The sequence below is a fragment of the Nomascus leucogenys genome, chromosome 9 (assembly GCF_006542625.1).
Source record: "Nomascus leucogenys isolate Asia chromosome 9, Asia_NLE_v1, whole genome shotgun sequence".
Taxonomy (NCBI): Eukaryota; Metazoa; Chordata; class Mammalia; order Primates; family Hylobatidae; genus Nomascus; species Nomascus leucogenys.
Window position 1 is genome coordinate 69,919,540 of NC_044389.1, and position 20,584 is coordinate 69,940,123.

The following is a 20,584-nucleotide window of genomic DNA, read 5'->3' on the forward strand; positions in this document are numbered from 1 at the left end:
GTTTGTTTGAGTTGGGGTCTTAACTCTTTTGCCCAGGTGGGGGTGCAGTGGCGCGATCTTGGCTCACTGCAATCTCCACCTCCCGGGCTCAAGCGATTCTCATGCGTCAGCCTCCCGAATAGTTGGGACTACAGATGCCCACCACCATGCCCGACTAATTTTTGTATTTTTAGTAGAGAGAGGGTTTTACCATATTGGCCAGGCTGGTCTCGAACTCCTGACCTCAAGTGATCCATCTGCCTCAGCCTCCCAAAGTGTTGGGATTACAGGCATAAGCCACTGCGCCTGGCTTAATACTTGGATTAAGTTCCCCTGTTGAAGGTCTATGTACCACTGGAGAGTTTGCTAAAGGCTCTTCTTGAGGGGAAAAAAGGGTTTTTGAGTCATTATTTACATTTTAACTGTGGGAACAGAAGGCCTTGGCTTTTAAGATGTCATTCTTAAATAGCTTTCGCTGTTGGAAATAAGTTTTGGGGGATGTGCACAATTGAAGATTTTCCGCCCTTTTTTGGCCTAATTTACTAATAAAGAGCTAATCTTATTGCCTAGCTATTCTTTATTAAGGCCAGTAAGTCCAGATATATTTTGGGTTTTTGGAACGTTTTAGACTGCATATTAAAGATTTTTAAATTGGCATTTTGACCCAATTTGTCATTTCTTGATGGTATTGAACTCTTACTACTTTACTTTCATATGACAAGAGGTGGTCATAGGGACTAAGTGAGGAGGCCTTCCTCCCGTATCTCATCTGTCACTAACTCTGTGTTGCTAGTCTCAGGGTTTCAGGTGGCCCAGGAGTTTAAGCTCCAGCTTTCCTTTAGTTTTAGGCACAATATTTGTTCCATGTATTTTGGAAGGTGGGGATTGCTATGGATTATTTAAAAAACTATATATTGAGCTGGAGAGGTTATTTTATCTCCTTGCCATGACTAAATGTGGGTCTGGGTTAACTGTTTGTTTCCCAAGTGCCAGTTCCTTAATGTACTTTATTTTCATTTCACCATGGCCAAATGAGGGGAAAAGGAACAAGAAGGCTGGGTGTTTTTTTGGTCTGAAAGACGGGTTTTGTGCATGTGGTAAGAATGTATTTTATTTGTGGTACTGGTAGATGATGAGGTTTTTTGTTGTTGTTGTTTTTAATGCCTTTTGCTGGGAAAGTAAAATGTTACTTTTTGTTATTCCTTTTTTTTTTTTTTTGGAGACACGGTCTTGCTCTGTCACCCAGGCTGGAGTACAGAGGACTACAGACTACAGGAACACACCTGGCTTTTTTTTTTTTTGTAGAGATGGGGTCTCCCTGTGTTGCCCAGGCTGGTCTCCAACTCCTGGGCTAAAGGAGTCCTCCAGCCTCAGCCTCCCAAAGTGCTGAGATTACAGATGTGAGCTTCCACACTTACCCTCTTTTTTTCTTTTTCTTTTTGGAGACAAGGTTGCTTTGTTGCCTAGGTTGGAGTGCAGTGGCTCTTCACAAACCCAAATAGCACACTGCAGCCTCAAACTTCTGGGCTCAAATAATTCTTTGCCTCAGCCTCCTGAGTAGCTAGGACTACAGGCACAGGCTCCTATGATGCCCGGCTTCCTTTCCCTTTTCTCTTTCACCTTTTCTTTTTTTCCTTTTTAATTTTTACATATTTGTGTTTTAACATATTTTTAGAGACAGGGGCTCACTATGTTGCCCAGGCTTGTCTTAAAACTGCTGGGCTCAAGTGATCCTCCTGCTGCAACTTCCTGAGTAGCTGGATTACCCGCACACACCACTACACTCCATTTATCTTTTTGGAAATTTTACTGGCTGCTAAATTCTAAGACTGTAGACTCACTGCCATGGATTACATTTAAGGAAGGGAGGAGGTTTGTTAAACCAGTTGATGGCTGGTAAGGAGTAGAATGTGCAGATCAAGGACCACAACTGTAAGAATTCTGTAGAAGTTCTGTAATCTCCCCAGGGTTTTACACCGGGTATTTCTTTGTGATGGGTGGTTGTCAAGCCCTGTAGACCATAAAAGGCCCTGACCATTGTCTTTGGGGCAGCCAGGAAGGGATGTTAAAGCCTGGGTATCCCAATTGACTGTAAGCATAGAGGAGAGGAGCTCTCCCAGGAGTAGAGTGGGTGGAGCAATTGCACCAAAGTCGGATAGTGACTGTGTCTCTGGCCTGTGGGTAGAGGAAGAAAGGCAGCTGGGTCTGATCTACGCCTGAGAGGTAGCCTCAGACTGAGCAGGCAAAAGTCACACCCTACCACTCCAATTTCCATGAGCTTTCAGAGACAGACCATTCCTGTGATGACACCACTCAGTGAAATGAGTGGTTTTCTTGATAGCAGTGTTAAACCACTCAAATCAAAGGTGCCTGAAAGTTGCTAACAAGTATATCTTGTGACACATAGTGTTTGCTTTATAAAAACTATTAATTTAGTACATATAAAATTATCAAGGAAAGAATATTTGTGATGATCCTAATAGATTTACAGAAGGGGTAGAAGTAGGACCTAGTGGAAGGGAGGAGAGGTAAGAGTAACACAGAAGAGAAGTGATGCTGAGGCCGAGTAGATAATGAGGGTTGTGTGGACTTGGTGATTATGTGGGGGGTAGACGTGGTGGTATTGATAAGTGCCAAAATGAAATGTACCCTTGGGAAAAAGGAATGACTTTTATGAACCCACTTTTAATGGAGATTAGAAGAAAGTGGTGTCCCAATTAATTGGCAAATTGCAGTCGTTTCAGATTTTGTGTGGCAAATCTTTTAGTGCTCGCGGGTTGATTTGATCTGTTGTCAGCATTAGCATTCTTTGACATGCAGTTAAGCTATTTGAGTGGCACATAGAGTGCTAGGGAGATATTCTAATGCATTTTGAATGTCAGAAAATAATTGCAGGGTCATTTACACTTTGATTTAAAAAATCAATCTAGGTCTTAATGCTTTTTCTTTCAGAGTTGTGAGGACTTGGGAATCCTTAGACAAGTGGAATAGGACATACAAGAGGATAAAAGAGAGGCCCAGTAGTAAAGGATAAGCTTGCGAGCAGTCTGTATTAACTCAGATATGGGTAGGGGGTAGCAACGTGGTAGAATGATGTAGTTGTGAAATTAAATATAATGGTTCAGCTTGTAGTTTGAGCTGTAGTTATTTCTCAAATAATGAATTCCTTCTGTAAAGTTCTGTAGGTAACTGATTAGCTAGGATGTTAGTGCAATTTGCCGCTAAGTTTAAGAGAGGGTGTATTTGTTTAAGGGCTCTTGGTTTTGGAATCCTCTTCCTTTCCAAGGCTTAGATCTGTGAAGTGCTGAGGACAAAGTATAAAGTATTTCCTTTTTCTGTACAGTAACTGTGACCTTCATATAATTGTGGACAGTTCTCTTTCTGTGCAGCCAGATTTAGTTTACTGGTGTCAGTGCATTTGTCAGCCTCTGAAAGAGGACAAAAATGTTAATATTTTAGAAACTAAAAAGCAATTTATTTGTATATTCTGGCTAACTTGTTTCTTCCCCTACCCCAAAATTGCCAAGTCCTTACAAAAAGGTGCCCTCCATTATTTTTCTTGTTTTTGGCCTCTGAAATCAACACTTACTTAAAATAAGAGACAGAAATTAGTCATTATAGCAATTTGAAATGTTTATTACTTATATGGAAAGTTTCTTTTGAAGTGAGGGAAGTATCTGGATGTGAAGGCTGAGATTGGGATTGTCCCTTGAGCTGGATGAGAAAGACTGGTGCCAAGTTAATAAAGGCTGGGGTGAGTCTGATACCTTTTCAAATGAGCCCGAGTTTTCAACTTTTACTCAAAACATTGTTGGCTTTTAAATATTTTGGTAAAGAGCAAGGGAAGACTCATTCTGTTTATTGTAATATAAAATTGTCACATCAGGACATAAGTAGTGTCGGCTGAAATGTTCTAGAATTAAGTCCGAAGACATGCTTTACTTGTAGCATATTTAAATCATGCTTAGCCTAAGGAAATTAAAATTTTCCTCTTGTTTTCAAATGTTAGCTTATACTGTTTGAACCTGGATATTTCAATGGCATGTCTAACTGGAAGTACAATTTGCTGATAAACATTATGGAAGTAGTAGAAATCTGCCCCATGTGTAAAGCTTAGAACTTGATATTGAAGTAGTATCTACATCCCTTATCCACAGTTCTTCTGCTTCCCAAAAACAAGGAACAAACATTTGTGCTGGTTATTTGTACATTTGTAGATCTGCATTAAGCCTTCACCATCACAGAACATTTATTAATTAAAATTTTTTTCACTAGGCGTTGATCTCACTTTTTCTTTTCCTTTTTTGAGACAGGGTCTCATTCTGTCACCCAGGCTGGAGTGCAGTGGGGTGACCTCGGGTCACTGCAACCTCCACCTTCTAGGTTCAAGCTATCCTCCCACCTTAGCCTCTCGAGTAGCTGGGACTACAGGCACACGCCACCATACCTGGCTAATTTTTGTATTTTTAGTAGAGATGGGGTTTCGCCGTTTGGCCCAGGCTTGTCTTGAACTCCTGGACTCAGGCAGTCCGCCCACCTTGGCCTCCCAAAGTGCTTGGATTACAGGTGTGAGCCACTGTGCCCGGCCCCACATGCTGTGTGCTTGATGCTGTTTTAGGTACTTGGAGAAACTGTAGTCAATAAGACAAAATATTTTGTAACAAACTGTAGGTGGCATATAGTACAGAACAAGGGATGTGACAGTGACAGGGTTGAGAGGAATTCTTTGGATAGTAGTTATACTTCAGGGAAAAGAGGAGTCCAGAAAGGTCTCCCAGAGAGGGTGACATTTGATAAGAGAAAGGCAGAGACTATTTGCCAACTTGAAAGGGGCTTGACAGATTATGCTGTAGGCTTTGAAAGCTTTTGAAAACCTTAGGGAGTCTTTTTTTTTTTTTTTAAAGTGATTACTTTGAAAGAGCTGATTTGCATATATAAAATCTGGTTTTGGGGGAGCCCTTAAGGGTCCCTTTAAGTGTCATTTTACATCATAACTGCTAATTTACTACAATAAGTGACCCTAGGCTAATTTAAACATAGATTGAAAGATTGAATAAAATATATTTTAATTGGTAGGAATCTTAGCCTTAAGGGTAGTTTGTGTATTTTACCCTCTCTGTGGGATGCTGGGCTGTTAAACCAACAAGTTGTGGTCCACTTTCACAAGCATATTAACGTTCCTGCCTCCTTCGCCTCCTAGCAAGGGCCTCCAAGAACCTCCATAACCTATCCCCTACCACGGCCCCTCCGTGACGCACATGTCCACTTTCCATTCTGGCAGCCTTGGCCTCCCTGCTCTTTTTGGGGTTCTGATGACTCTCCCCACAAGACTTGCATTGTGCTGTCTCCCTCGTTTCAGCTGTGACCTGGGGTGGCCTTTATCAGTAGTTTTCCCTAACTACCCTGTGTAAAAGAGTGACCTCTAGCCATCCTTTCTCTTTTATCCTTTTCCCTCCACAGGCTTGTTACCCATTGAGAAATGGTGTATTTTAGTTGTCTTCCTCCTCTAGACTAGCAGGGATATTTTTTGGCTCAGAGTTGTAGCCATAGGGTCTAGAGCGGTGCCTGGCACATAGTAAGTGCTCAGAATAAATGCAGAAGGAAAGATATTACACGATAAACTTGATTGAATACCTATACACAGTATTTAATAGACATGATTTAAAGTAATATTTTAGATTTTGTTTCTGTTGAAAGTATATCGTTCTTGTACCTTGTCATACTTGACTGATTTAATCTTACTGATTTAACTTCAGATTTTCCCTCATTTACACTCTTGTGATTTTTCTCATTTCCTTATTTGACATCAGATAATCTTCACTTCATCCATGGAGTTTAAATAATCTTTTATAACTCCAGTAACCATTTTTATCATATCAACCATTAACCTCTTTCACTAGAGTTAATCACGTAGAGTCAGTTTCCTCTCTATCTTGTTATCCCATAATTCCTGTGGAAAGTTTCCCGTGAACTTGAATTCTGCCTTCTAACTATTGTCACCATTTGGAGAGTTCCTATTATATGTTGTGTCACAACTGCTGGAGATCTGCGTTTTTACTTTTTCATCTATTCTTTGTTTAGCCTGCTTCATAATTTGTAACCTCCCACCGTCTCTTAGAACGCATGGGCAGTCCTTATTTCTGCCATACATCAAGAAAGGAATCAGAGCCTGATTGCTTTGAAAATCCCAGGATTCTAGGGCCAGGCACGGTGGCTCACACCTGTAATCCCAACACTTTGGGAGGCTGAAACGAGAGGACTGCTTGAGTCTGGGAGTTTGAGACCAGCCTGTGCATATAGTAAGACCTCGTCTCTACAAAAGATTTCTTTAAAAAATTGCCAAGCATGGTGGCACAAACCTGTAGTCCCAGCTACTCAGGAGGCTTAAGTGGGAGGGTCACTTGAACCTGGATGGCGAAGAGTTTGCAGTGAGCCATAATGGTGGCACTGCACTCCAGCATGGGTGACAGAGTGAGACCTTGTCTGAAAAAGAAAAAAAAAATTTCTGGGATTCTGGATGTGCTCTGGAGCTCAGCTTTGTCCTGCCTTGTGTGCCATTGCCCATCCTATCCCCGGATCAGTTTCAGATCTGTCGGATTCTATAAGTTTACACATTCTCACATACTTGTTAGTGGTTCCTGAAAAGTGTTACTTTTCTTATTATTTTTAGCACACCTGATACCATGGATGTGACTTACTAATTTTAAATAACCACTATGAGCTTGACTTCACTTGCTCTTTCTCAAAATGATCATAAGAAATGTTAAGCCAAGAAATAAGGTTATGTAAATACTTTTGGGGTCTGAATTGAGATGTTATAAAATATTGGCAGTGAAAGCTTTGGGCAAGCCCAGTACTAAGAAATGGAAAATAAATGGCGACTTGTCTTTATGTCTTCACACAGTAGCAATCGGGTTGACTCACTGCAGCGTGCCTGCCAGAACCTGTATGTGGCTCTTTAAGCTTTGCTAGAACAGCTGCCTGAAAAATGCATTTGTACAAAGGGTTTTGAGAATTGTTTGTTACCTGTAAGCAAAAAGTTTACCTAACCAAATGTAAAATGTGATTAAATCTACATGTAAAGAGTTACTTTACCTGAGCAATTTGGCTTCTTTTGAACAGTATCAAAGTAGGTAATACAGTTCTATATGATTTGAAATAACTGCCTTGACTTGGCGTTTGGAAATGAAACTTGTTATTTGACTAGTTAAAGTATATAAGGTTTAAAAGTTAATTTATCTTCATAAGGGAAACATAACATACTGAGTTCCAATAGGAAAGTAGTTTTATTTTAAATCAAAGTCTTTCTCTTGGTGGGTTCTGGAACTTAGATTTAATTCTGTCAGTTGGGTTTTTTAACCATTGTGTAATGCATTGGCCAGAACAAGGGGATCTTGTATCAGATGGGATAGATTGCATCCCAGCTCCAGCATGTGCCAGCTTCATGATCTTGGGCATGTCAGGTGGCTGTTTTCCTCATCCTTAGAATGTGAAGGGATGGTCAAAAGCCACCACACAGGATTGTAATGATAGGCAGTGTCTGTTCTGATCACATAGTGGGCATAGCTACGTGGTACTATTATTCAACAAAGGGGTCCTATTCATTCAGCCTGCTTTTTTAGGATACCTACCAGTTTCTAGACAGAATATAAAGGTGAAAATGATCCTAATTCAAAAAAACTTATAGGTGAGAAAGAAGAAGCATATCCATTGAGCTTTCTGTTCTCTTGACCTAGGCTTTATTGCTATGACTGAGACTGGGTCTAAGAGATTTGGATTCTCTTGTCATGGAGACAGAGGTGCTCACCCAGGTGTGCTGTAGTTCGTCTCCTCATTCTTCACATTCAAGGACTGATTCTTCACATATAGTATGTGCTTGGCTTCAAATACAGTTTGTGGGACAGGCAGACGACCTTAGCCTCTTAAATTTAAAAGAAATTTAAATTCCTTTAAAATTTGTCCTTATGTCTGAAAATCCTTCACCTGTCATCAAACTATCTTCAGCTACATAGATTTTCTGTTTAAAAAAAATTATGGCATTCATGATTAATTTTCTATCTTAACATAACTTAGTTATGACATGTAACTTAAAAGTAGATGTTGTACATGTTTTTTAATCAAAAACTTTAGAAAAAAATTTTTTTCTTGCTGCCATTTTCTCCTCTAATAATAGCATGCTAGTGTACGTTGAGATACCCACCTCTGGTGATACAGTAAATCATGCTTCCTGGAATATTTTGTGGTTACTCTTGGCTGTGCCAGCAGACACTAGTAATACACATATCTGCTGATTCTCATGTGAGATATGTTTATTCTTTATCAAATAAATTATACTCACAAATTTTTATTAAGTAAAATACTTTATGTATAAATCCCAATACATCCCAAATGAGGGAGGAGAGCTTTTGTTTGACCATACTGGTTTATCATTTCTGAGTGTTTCTTTGGAGACAGCTTTTGCAGTCTTCCTTCAGAGATCACAGTCCCCTACTCTTTAGGTTTGGAATAGGTTTTGTATCTGTAGGCTTATTTTGTTACCATCTATGTAATTCTCTAAAGGGAAAATTTTTAGAATCTGGGACAGCATTTTCATGGTGCCTGTTTATCCTGAAGAGGAAGTGGAGCCAAAAGTCAGAACTTTCTCTAACTTTCTGACTTACTTTAGGAGAGTATATTCTTGGAAGTTAGATGTTTGGTAGCTAGAAGAGAAAGTTACAGAATTTTTAATCCTGTGCTCAAAACAGGAAGTGTAGTTGGGTTACATGATCATTGATGTTACAGGAATTAAGGCAAATCAGTTTTATTCAAAACAAACCTAGTAACTAAGAAAGAGGTCAATTTTTTGTTTTGTTGTGGCTGGTGACTAATACTGAATACACTTTGCCAGATTTTTTTCTGGTTGTATTATACTTTATGTTTATTTCAAAGATACATCTTTTATCTTTTGTTTGTGTATATCTCAGCCAAGCCACCATTTAGCAATAAACCTGTTGAGTGACTTTTTTTTGTATACCATTATGTTGCTAACTGACAAGTCCTATGACTGAAGGCTGTATTTTATAGCCTTGAAAAAATATGAATTTAGCTGTGCAGGGCAGCTCACGCCTGTAATCCCAGCAGTTTGGGAGGCTGAGGTGGGCAGACCGCTTGAGCCCAGGAGCTCTAGACCAGCCTAGGCAGCATAATAAGACCTCATCTCTACAAAAACACAAAAATTAGCCGGGCATGGTGGCCTGTGCCTGTAGTCCCAACTATTCAGGAGGCTGAGGCAAGAGGATTGCTTGAGCCCAGGAGGCGGAGGTTGCAGTAAGCCAAGATCGCACCTGGGTAACAGAGTGACACCCTGTCTCAAAAAGAAATAAAAATATGAATTTAGCTTCTGTTAGATAAATATTGAGCAAGATCTACATTTACAAGTTACTAACAGTTTTCATTTTATTTAGAAACTTATCCCAGTATGTTTTTAGTACATTTATGAAAGTTGTTTCTTGGCAGAATTACCACCTCATGTAGGCGGTCATTTACGAAACAGCCAAGTGTTATTCATTTTCATTAGAAAATATAGTGATTTTTACCAGGATTTCCAAAGACACCATGCCTGCTTTCTTCAGTGGTAGATAGTGGCTTTGCAGTAAAAATTGTTGGTCAGATTTTTGAATAGGTATTTTTGGAAATACTGAAGGATTTTAACCTCTAATAATTTGCCTTTTGGAGCATTGGTAATACTCCAGAAGACTATTTTTTTCTTTTCAGTCTTATAACATTTCCTCTAATAGCCATGCTCATAAAATTTGGGGGAAAAGGAAGAGAGGAAGCAATTGCTGATTCATTCCTGTGATATGTGGGTATTTCCATGGAAGAAGGCTAAGGGTGGTGGAGTTTTTAAAATTTGACAACACATGTACAGATTGACAGATGTTTGCTTTTTACTATTTAGGTTCACCATAAGCCAGAATGCCCACAGATACATTAATCCAAATTTGAGGAAGTGGTTTTTTTTCCCCCCACTGAAACAATAGCAATAAGTTTAAACATAATCTGTAGACAATCGTGTTTGTATTACTGTTCCTCCCATTGATCAGTGTTCACATAGGCAAAAGAGAATAATTTATTACATGTGAAAAATAAAGCTCACTATTAATAATGTCCCTTAGACAGAAATGTAAAGTAACTGCACTGTTGGATGATATTTGCCTTGATAGCATCATACATCTTACTGTGTATTTAATTCTAATGTTGAATTTTTTTATGTGCCTGGCACTGTTCTGAGTGCTTTACAAATATTCATTCATTCAACTTTAATTCATTGAATGGCTAATTACTCTAGTTCAGTTAGAGCTTATGGAAGAAAGTAATTGAGTATATTATGTATCCCTCCCCATTTGTTTTGTTTGCATGGACCCTGACCTCACTAATTAGGAGTGGAGGACTTTAGTGTCAGGGCTCGCAATGAATCCTTGTCTTGTGGTAGTTCTGCTTCAATGTTGTAGCGTGTGAAAGAGTCTGTTTTGAGATGGTAAGAGGCTTGCACTTAATTGGTTTCTGTGTTATAATTGTATAATTATATAGTTGTATTCGTACATTGTAATTGTATAATTGTAAAACTTACATTTTCAGGAAATTATAGCCTTTAATAAATAAAGAAAACTTATACATATCCTCTTTCTCTTTTGTTTAATTAGGCATATTTTCTATTTACATGCTAGAAAAGTTGTTAGAAATCATTTCACATTCATTCTTCTCTGTGTCCCTGCCCATTCCAGCATGCTCGAGGACGACCTTCAGCTCAGTGACAGTGAGGACAGTGACAGTGAACAAGTAAGTGTTGCACAGCCTGTAATACCAGGAGTCCTTTTAAATCCATCTAACAGATCTGAGCTGCTTGTTCTAACCTGTTTTTTGTTCTTTTCCTGGTCTTTCTTCCCCTTATTGTGAATGCCTAGACCCCAGAGAAGCCTCCCTCCTCATCTGCACCTCCAAGGTACCGTGTGGGTTTCTCCCCATCTGTACAGAATGTTTGCAATTTTTTACCAAATGGGAAAAATAAAGCCTTATTTAGTACTTTCACAGTTTTTTCATGGGAAGGAGCTGAAGGATCACAGTAAAAGGAAAGTACCTGTTTAATATTTTGGAAGCTTAAATCAGCCATAGGGAGGTTGTTAACCCTACAGAAGCGAGAGCCCCACACTCATCTACATCATCAGTATAGATGTTAAAGATTTTTAAGAGTTTACAGGCTGGGTGTGCTAGCTCACGCCTGTAATCCCAGCACTTTGGGAGGCCAAGGTGGGCAGATCACTTGAGGTCAGGAGTTTGAGACCAGCCTGGCCAACAGGGTGAAACCCTGTCTCTACTAAAAATACAAAAATTACCCAGGCATGGTGGTGCGTGCCTGTAGTCCCAGCTACTCGAGAGGCTGAGGCAGGAGAATCGCTTGAACCCAGGAGATGGAGGCTGCAGTGAGCTGAAATCACACCATTGCACTCCAGCCTGGGTGACAGAGCGAGACTCTGTCTCAAAAAAGGAGTTTACAAACAAGCTTAAAATGCAGTTTATCATCAGTATTAGGTAATCAATGTTTGAAAAGTTAAACTGACGAGCCCAGTGTTTTAATGGAGGTAATGGATTTGCTGTTTTCAATAAAGCTCAATTATTTCCAGAACTTCTTTTCCATTATGCCTATTTTCTTAGTTACATGAATTTTCATATTGTTTCAGGTGCTTTTCAAAATGACCAGCAGTACATTTTAGTGTGATGGGAAATGGAACAAGCCAGCCATACTCTAGGAAATGTGATGATTTAATTTTTGAAAATATGAACTATTTGAACTACTTTTATAATATTTTCCTCTGGTAATATACCAGGTACCTGCCTTTTGTGGACAAAGTTATTTTACTCACTTGAGATGTGCTCATCCACTCAGAGACAACATTAGCAATAAAATCTTGTCCATTATGCAGGGGATGTTACAGTTAATGTGGAGGAAGCCCATGTAATTATGTGCACTCTTACCGATTCATAAGGTTTGCTTGTTTAATTATATCTGGTTTTGTTCAGTAATTTCTCCTGGGTTATGACGACTCATAAAACATGACAAGGTAGCCTAACTTCTAAAAGTGAAGGAAAAGGAAAAAGAAGAGACCAAGCAGGGGTACAAATTTGAGGCAGGAGTAACATTGAGAGTGTATCCCCTTTTGCTCATCACTGGCTTATGCTCTTCAGCTGCCAGTGGAGACAGGGCCACAAACTGGGTACCGCATTTCTGTGAGGAAATTGTACAGTGGTATCATGTGTGTTTTAAAATTACCTCAACTAGTGATTTTGTTATTGTTTAATAATTTTTATTCTAATATGTTCTTTACAAATCTATTTTGAAAATATTTTAGGTAGATTTGAAATCTGTCCAGATTATAGTTAATGACTTATTGCTTTAATTAATACCATCTAGGGTGAAGCTTTAAGATTATATATGCTTTGAAATTCTATATGTGTCTAGCAGTGTGATCAATGTGTTTTCTCACTAACTTAGATTTATTGCCCCATTCTTAAAATTTGGAGTAGATAATCTCTACTTTGGCTGATATTTGGGGATGCTCCCTAAGCCACTTACAAAGAGTGGTCCATTTTGTAGTTCTGCCAGGAAGTGTGGATGGTTGGTTACTTTTGAGTTCACCTTGCAAAGGAACACCATTTATATTTAGTGGTCTTTGGCTACCACCCAGTTCTTGTTTAGAGAATATAGGGAGATTTTAACTTATTGGCTTTTCTTACAGAAATTAATTTGATTTGGTTACGCGTAGCAGAGACCAGCAAACTTAAAGGATCCAGATAGTAAATATTTTAGGCTTTGTGGGCCATATATGTCTCTATTGCAACTGTTCAAATCTGCCATTGCAGCATAAAAGCAGACATGGTACATTAAAAAAATGGGTATGGGTGTCTTCCAATAGGACTTTATTTAGAAAAGCAGGCAGCCAGCCTAGGCAATGGTTTACCAACCCTTGATATGAAGCACCCAGCATCTAACTTAAATTTTAGATCACTTGACATATTCTTCAGGAGTAAAATTTCACAGGCTTCTCTTTTATGCATTTATCTGGCGAACAGTTTTCAGAGGTTTTTGCTTTTCTATTAAACTACTTTGGGCCTCTCTCAGTTGGATGATGTGATAGTTTAGCAGTGTATCTAATACCAAGGCCTGCCCTTTTGAGTAGCAGAAAAATGGGCAAGGGAGAAAGAAGAAATCCACCTTGCATCGTGCCTTCTAATTTTATCTTTTGGTTGCTTTGCAGTGCTCCACAGTCCCTTCCAGAACCAGTGGCATCAGCACATTCCAGCAGTGCAGAGTCAGAAAGCACCAGTGACTCAGACAGTTCCTCAGACTCGGAGAGCGAGAGCAGTTCAAGTGACAGCGAAGAAAATGAGCCCCTAGAAACCCCGGCTCCGGAGGTACCGTGTCCCCCCCTCGAGATGGCCACCTTAGATGGCAGCATTCTGTCCTTTGAAGCTAGAGTCTGTGCTGTGGGCCAGGACTGACCATGAGACTGAGTCATTCTGTCCCATGGGGCAATGCTTTCCTGCTCATATGCTGTCTAGAGCCATCTGTTTCTATTTATTTCTTACCAAATATTTAATAAAGGAGAGCTGGGAGAGAGGTCTTCTCTCCCCTGTTGAAAATGATAGGTCTTCTCTGTCGTTGCTAGTGGTGTTTTGAAGATCAACTCATTAAGACTGTTTGCACACCATTTTCTTTTCCCTTCTTTTAAAAAGAAAACTTGGTTTCAGTAGGCTACTGTTTTAATATTAATGAGAATTCTTTTTGAAATTTTAGAAGTGCATGAATTAAGGAAAGCAAAAGGAGACTGCCTGATTTAGCAAAGGGCAGGAATGTGAACTAGAAATAAGTCATCAGGAGTTCTATTTTCGAATCACTAAAAGCCATGCATTAAATTGATGGCAAAGTGATTTTGTCAGGGTTCTGTTTCTTGCTCCTTTCTGTCCCATGTAAAACAGGGATGATGGTGTTTGCTTGTCACCCACCTGCAGGAGAATATTGTAAAGATAAACTGATAAGACTGAAAATCTTAAGCACTAAATAAATCTAGAGGATTTATGCTATTTACTGGATTGTTGAGCACAAGAAATTGTTAGTGACACCTAACAGGGTTGCCAAATAACCTCAAAATTTGGGTAGCATTGTAAAAGTTATGGTGGGGAAAGAAATTAATGAAAAGGGAAGGCATTATTTTCTTTTTGGTGAATGAAACCAGCCCACATCGAGAAAATTATTCCAGATATTTAATATGGGAATGCCAGGAAATGAAGCTTTCTAATTAGGAAAGCATTAAAAAGCCTTCTGTATTTGTCTCTGTTTAGAAAGCAAAGCAGTTCCAATGGGGCATTAACTGAATACATCTGGAGCTAATGTAGGAAGACTTAAGGGTCTTGTCTGAGGGTGAGGGAGGCTGAGAAAATAACTGGCTGTCATTTTCTGTTAGATGCGAATCTATGTCTGGTGCAGAAAATAAGAACTTGATATGTTTTGGAGTGGACAGACATGCATCAGTATTAACTGCATTTGAAGTGCCTTTCAGATTTTAGAAACTACACTGTGTTTCTGGGACTCTTTGTTTCCTTATATGATACTAATTACTATTGAAATAATTTTTCTATGCCTCAGAGAAAAGGATACTGAGTATGCTGTGCAGACAAATTGTGTGATGTTCACTGTTAATGTTTATAAGATCTTTGCTTTATGTTTCACCTTATTCTTAAGAAAAATCTTCATGCTAGTTAGATTACTGACATCAAAAAGATAATTAAATAACATTTAATTCAAATAAAATGGAAATGGTACAGATTTGGCTGAATAATTGAAATGATAGAAAGTCTGGCGTTTGCAGTAATGAGACATAGATATATTTTATTGCTTGAGAAGTTACTGGAATAGAGTGAAACCTCTGTAAAATAAATGGTCCCATCCTGCCTTATCTTTTAAAATCACTTTACTAAAAAAGGCTAGTATCGTTATGTATTGCAGATCCAGGCTTGGGGACAGTATGTGTTATATACTGAGGTTCATCCTCCTGGGAACATTTTATCTTTGTTTAGATTTTAAATTTTGAATTTTTCCTAAAGTATTTAACTACATCGCTTTCCTTTGACAATAAATACCTGCATTATTATAAATTTCTGGTGTTATTTGGGAGTAATACAAATTCCATAATAAGCTGTACATACAGATATTAATGAGAATTCTTTTTCATTAATATTCCATAATCAGTACTGTAAATTATGGAATTTTCACTCTTTCTCCTTTTTTTATTTTTTTTAACTTTTCTTTGTCTTTTAATTTTTGTGGGCATGTAGTAGGTGTATATATGGGTGCATGAGATATTTTGATACAGCCATATAACACATAATAATCACATCAGAGTAAATGGGATACCCATCACCTCAAGCATTTATTCTTTGTATTACAAACAATTCAGTTATACTTTTTCAGTGATTTTAAAATGTAAATTAAAGTATTATTGACTACAGTCACCCTGTTTTGCTGGCAAATACTAGATCTTGTTCTTTTTTTTTTTTTTTGGTACCCATTAACCATCCCCCAACCCCCTACTACCCTTCCCATCCTCTGGTAACCATCCTTCTACTGTCTATCTCCATGAGTTCAATTGTTTTAATTTTTTAGCTCCCACAAATTAGTGTGTATCTTCCATTTTTTTAATGCTCTTTTTAAAAAAAAATTTTGCACATAGCTATGTAGTGTTACTAAAAGAATAAATCTATATTGTGCATAGCTCAAAATTTTTTAATTCAAAATCATAATTCATTCTAAAATATACTAACTTTTGCCAATTTATTAAAACACCTAATAAAAAATAATTATATCCTTTTTTTTCCTATTTCCAATTTGCAGTATTTGGGTTGCACCAGCACTGGGAGGGCAGATTGGGGGTGGGATGAGGAGAGGCAGAGGAAGAAATGAAAGTCCAAACTTTGATCCTCTAAACAAAGATAAAATATTCCCAGGATATTTGAAAGTCTAAAACTTTGGCACTTTTATCTACTTAAACTTTATTTTTAAAAATGTTTTATTTTCAGTTTTATTTATTTTTATTGAGATGGAGTCTCACTCTGTCACCCAGACTGGAGTGCAGTGGTGTGATCTTGGCTCACTGCAACCTCTGCCTCCAGGGTTCAAGTGATTCTCCTGCCTCAGCCTCCTAACTGGGACTACAGGTACGTGCCACCATGTCCGGCTAATTTTTGTATTTTTAGTAGAGACGGGGTTTCACCATGTTGGCCAGGCTGGTCTTGAACTCCTGACCTCAAGTGATCCACCCACCTTGGCCTCCCAAAGTGCTGGGATTATAGGTGTGAGGCACTATGCCCAGCCTAAAAAATATTTTTAATCAATCCCTTATGAAAACATTTTTTCCATCTCAACACCCAAATAATGTATCAAAGAAATTATATCCATTTCACAACTTAATATTGGGTATACAGGATTGCCCCTACCTGTTCCCCTTGTCTGGCACAACTACTCAATTTTACCCTCAAATTGGGACATAGGCCTTCCTTCGGAACATTTTTAGGACCGTAGTGAAAGAATATATTTTATTTCTGTAATCAGGACGTTCCTTTAGGGACTACTAAATGTATCTCAGTACTGTCCTGTTTTGGGGGTTGGGGGGGGAAACCAGATGTTATTTATACCGGGAATGACTTCCCTTTTGGGTTCACACATAGTCTTCTAAAGAGCATGTCAGGGATTGGGGTGCAGTTGTAAATATAGCCAGTGGGTAAGATATGTCCATACCTTTCCTGAGGAAGGGTGTGAAGGCTTTGTGCCTGATGTGATTGGCAAGTGATGTATCTCACTACCTTGTCCCATCAGTTAACCACTTACGTAACCACACCCTGAAGTCTCCAGGAAATCATGTTTGACAAGTGGGTATTGTGTGCTAATCTTTTCTCTACTCTTAACCATTCTGTGTTCTTAGAATATTGAATACGGATTTAGATTACATGTGACAAAATGCCTGCCACATAATAGTGGTTTCCTTCTTCCCTCCCTCTCTGCCCTTAAATTCAGATGACAGCATGGGTATATAGTTGACATAAGCGAAGGAAGCCGTAAGGGAGATAATGTTATCATAAGCAGCAGTATGGGGTAAACAGAAGGAAAAAAGGAATTATGCAGTCATCTTACTGTCCAAAGAATGTTCTTGCCTGGTTTTTTAAGTTTCTTAGTTCTGTTCTGTTAGTCACAGTAAACCCGAACTATCTACCTGATCCTTTTATTACCTAACCTTTTCCTGGCCAAAAAGCCTTTATGTCATAGCCACATATTTTGCATCATTAGATTTCCATGTTTTATGGAGTTGAATTATTTGAGATATTCCACTCGGGAAAATTGTCAGCAGTCTTTCTTCCCCTTAAAACCTTTCCATCTACTGGAGTGTTCTCCTTATCTATAATCTAAGCAAATAAATCTGAAGTGGGATGTCTTTCAACTAATTTTCTGATGCATTATGTATATGACTTATTTCTACATACCACTTCCCAGAGTGGATCTTTAAAGAAATTAGTATTTTTCTGAAGATAAGGACATAAAGACAGTGATGTATAGTCTTTAAAATGTAACTGTCACTCTGTTAGACACCAGTATTTTTCTATATGATATGAAATTCATGGGTATAGTAATCCACCTAGCAGAATACTCATATATCTCATGCACCCACTATATGCAAGATAGAGTAGTGGAACTTGGAGACACAAGAGTCTCCGTCATTCTTTTAATAAGGTCTAACAGCCGAGCTGGAGAGACGTGGTGGGATGCAACAGCAGTTAATTTATCAACAAAGGTTGAACTAACAGTTAAGATAACAAACCAGGAACCTCTGTTTTTATGCCACGCAATTGTATATTCTCATTGCCCCTGACTGTATGCCTCCCTTTGTATCTTTTTTTTTTTTTTTTTTTTTTTTTTTTTTGAGACAGAGTCTCATGATTTTAAAAGGCCTATAGTAGGCCGGGCGCAGTGGCTCACGCCTGTAATCCCAGCACTTTGGGAGGCCGAGGCGGGCAGATCACGAGGTCAGGAGATCAAGACCATCCTGACTAACACAGTGAAACCCCATCTCTACTAAAAATACAAAAAATTAGCCGGGCTTGGTGGCGGGTGCCTGTAGTCCCAGCTACTGGGGAGGCTGAGGCAGGAGAATGGCATGAACGGAGGCGGAGCTTGCAGTGAGCCAAGATTGCGCCACTGCACTCCAGCCTGGGCAACAGATTGAGACCCTGTCACACACAGAAAAGAGAAATGATCTCATCTTGAATAAAAGTCATCTTTAGTTGAAAAATATGTCAAAAAAAGGATAAAATGTGAACCCACTAAACCTTAGTTTATTCATTAGCTGCCTTCTGCAAATACTTGATGAAATGATTTTTTACTAATTTCCTCCTATTATTCCTTAATAAAGTAGTTCACAAACCAAAATGTGTCAATTCTGTTTAAATTATACTATAATTACCATTAGAATATATTATAAAGATTTCTCAGCAGTTGGCAGTTGCCTATTGGTTAATATTTGCTGTTACCAAATTTCTAAATCCTACAAAAAAGTGAAGGTTGCTTTAAGAGTTAATTGTTACAGAACTTAAAACTTGAGGAGGATGACCGGAACCTAAATTCGGGGTTTGGAGGGATTTGTTCCTCTGCAGGACAGTGTTGTATAATTGGGTGACTAACACAAAAGAATAATTTGTCATCATCGGTCAGTTAACACTTTTCTTTCTTTCCTTATTTTTAGCCTGAGCCTCCAACAACAAACAAATGGCAGCTGGACAACTGGCTGACCAAAGTCAGCCAGCCAGCTGTGCCACCGGAGGGCCCCGGGAGCACAGAGCCCCCACGGCAGCACCCAGAGAGTAAGGGCAGCAGTGACAGCGCCACGAGTCAGGAACATTCCGAATCCAAAGACCCTCCCCCTAAAAGCTCCAGCAGAGCCCCCCGGGCCCCACCCGAAGCCCCCCACCCCGGAAAGAGGAGCTGTCAGAAGTCTCCGGCACAGCAGGAGCCCCCACAGAGGCAAACCGTTGGAACCAAACAACCCAAAAAACCTGTCAAGGCCTCTGCCCGGGCGGGTTCACGGGCCAGCCTGCAGGGGGAAAGGGAGCCAGGGCTTCTTCCCTACGGCTCCCGAGACCAGACTTCCAAAGACAAGCCCAAGGTGAAGACGAAAGGACGGCCCCGGGCCGCAGCAAGCAACGAGCCCAAGCCAGCAGTGCCCCTCTCCAGTGAGAAGAAGAAGCACAAGAGCTCCCTCCCTGCCCCCTCTAAGGCTCCCTCAGGCCCAGAACCCACGAAGGACAATGTGGAGGACAGGAGCCCTGAGCACTTTGCTCTTGTTCCCCTGACTCAGAGCCAGGGCCCACCCCACAGTGGCAGTGGCAGCAGGACTAGTGGCTGCCGCCAAGCCGTGGTGGTCCAGGAGGACAGCCGCAAAGACAGACTCCCATTGCCTTTGAGAGACAGCAAGCTGCTCTCACCGCTCAGGGACACTCCTCCCCCACAAAGCTTGATGGTGAAGATCACCCTAGACCTGCTCTCTAGGATACCCCAGCCTCCCGGGAAGGGGAGCCGCCAGAGGAAAGCAGAAGATAAACAGCCGCCCGCAGGGAAGAAGCACAGCTCTGAGAAGAGGAGCTCAGACAGCTCAAGCAAGTTGGCCAAAAAGAGAAAGGTGAGCGTGGGGAGACTGCCCTGACTTCAGCGTGGACCATCCTTGCTGTTGGCCTGGCGGTATCTTTGATCCGCCTTTGATTTAGGCCCAGTTGAGTTGTCTCACAAGTCTTTGCTTTGATTCGCTGTCGCCTTTGCACCTTCTTTCAGCCTTACCTGTCTGGACTTTGCTTCTTGTTCTGCAGATGGGCATTAACACGTGTTATGTCCTTCCATCGGTCTTGCTAGTTTGAAAAAAGGTGAGGCAGTCATTAAAAACAATAGCTTCTTTTAGGATAATGTAGCATCTAGGGCTGCCCCCAACCCCCATCTTTTTTTTTTTTTTTTTTTTTTTTTAAAAGACAGGGCCTTGCTCTGTCACCAGGCTGGAGTGCAGTGGTGCAATCTTGGCTCACTGCAGCCTCTACCTCTGGGGTGAAACGATCCTCCTACCTCAGCCTCCTGAGTAGCTGGGACCACAGGTGTGTGCCACTACACCTGGCTAATTTTTGTATTTTTTTTGTAGAGGTGGGGTTTTGCCATGTTGGCCAGGCTGCTCTTGAACATCTGAGCTCAAGTTATCCACCCACCTCTACCTCCCAAAGTGATGGGATTACAGGCCTGAGACACGATGCCCAGCCTCATTTTCATTTATTCTTATAACTGGCATTTACCACCTGACCCATTAGGTTTTGCCTTAGAAGTTGAGGTCTTATATTAATTGAAATGTTAATTCATATTCTGAATTATTAAAAGAACTGCTCTATACAAATTTTACTCTCATAGTAGGATCTTTTATGCCAATATCACATCCATATTTTAACACATGACCATACAACACCTCATTACAGTTACTAACAAATGGTTAGT

General features: G+C 39.9%; 1 protein-coding gene across 6 annotated transcripts in view; it reads left to right on the forward strand.

Moving 5' to 3' along the window:
• The window catches only part of AFF1 (AF4/FMR2 family member 1), a 204,600-nt gene that overhangs the window by 159,249 nt on the left and 24,767 nt on the right, over window positions 1-20,584 (forward strand). For all 6 annotated transcript variants that reach the window (XM_030819098.1, XM_030819101.1, XM_030819100.1 and 3 more), the window contains 4 exons: window positions 10,743-10,797; window positions 10,923-10,960; window positions 13,272-13,428; window positions 18,804-19,736. In XM_030819098.1, coding sequence (XP_030674958.1) covers window positions 10,743-10,797; window positions 10,923-10,960; window positions 13,272-13,428; window positions 18,804-19,736 — 1,183 coding nt within the window. The remainder of the gene's footprint in view (window positions 1-10,742; window positions 10,798-10,922; window positions 10,961-13,271; window positions 13,429-18,803; window positions 19,737-20,584) is intronic.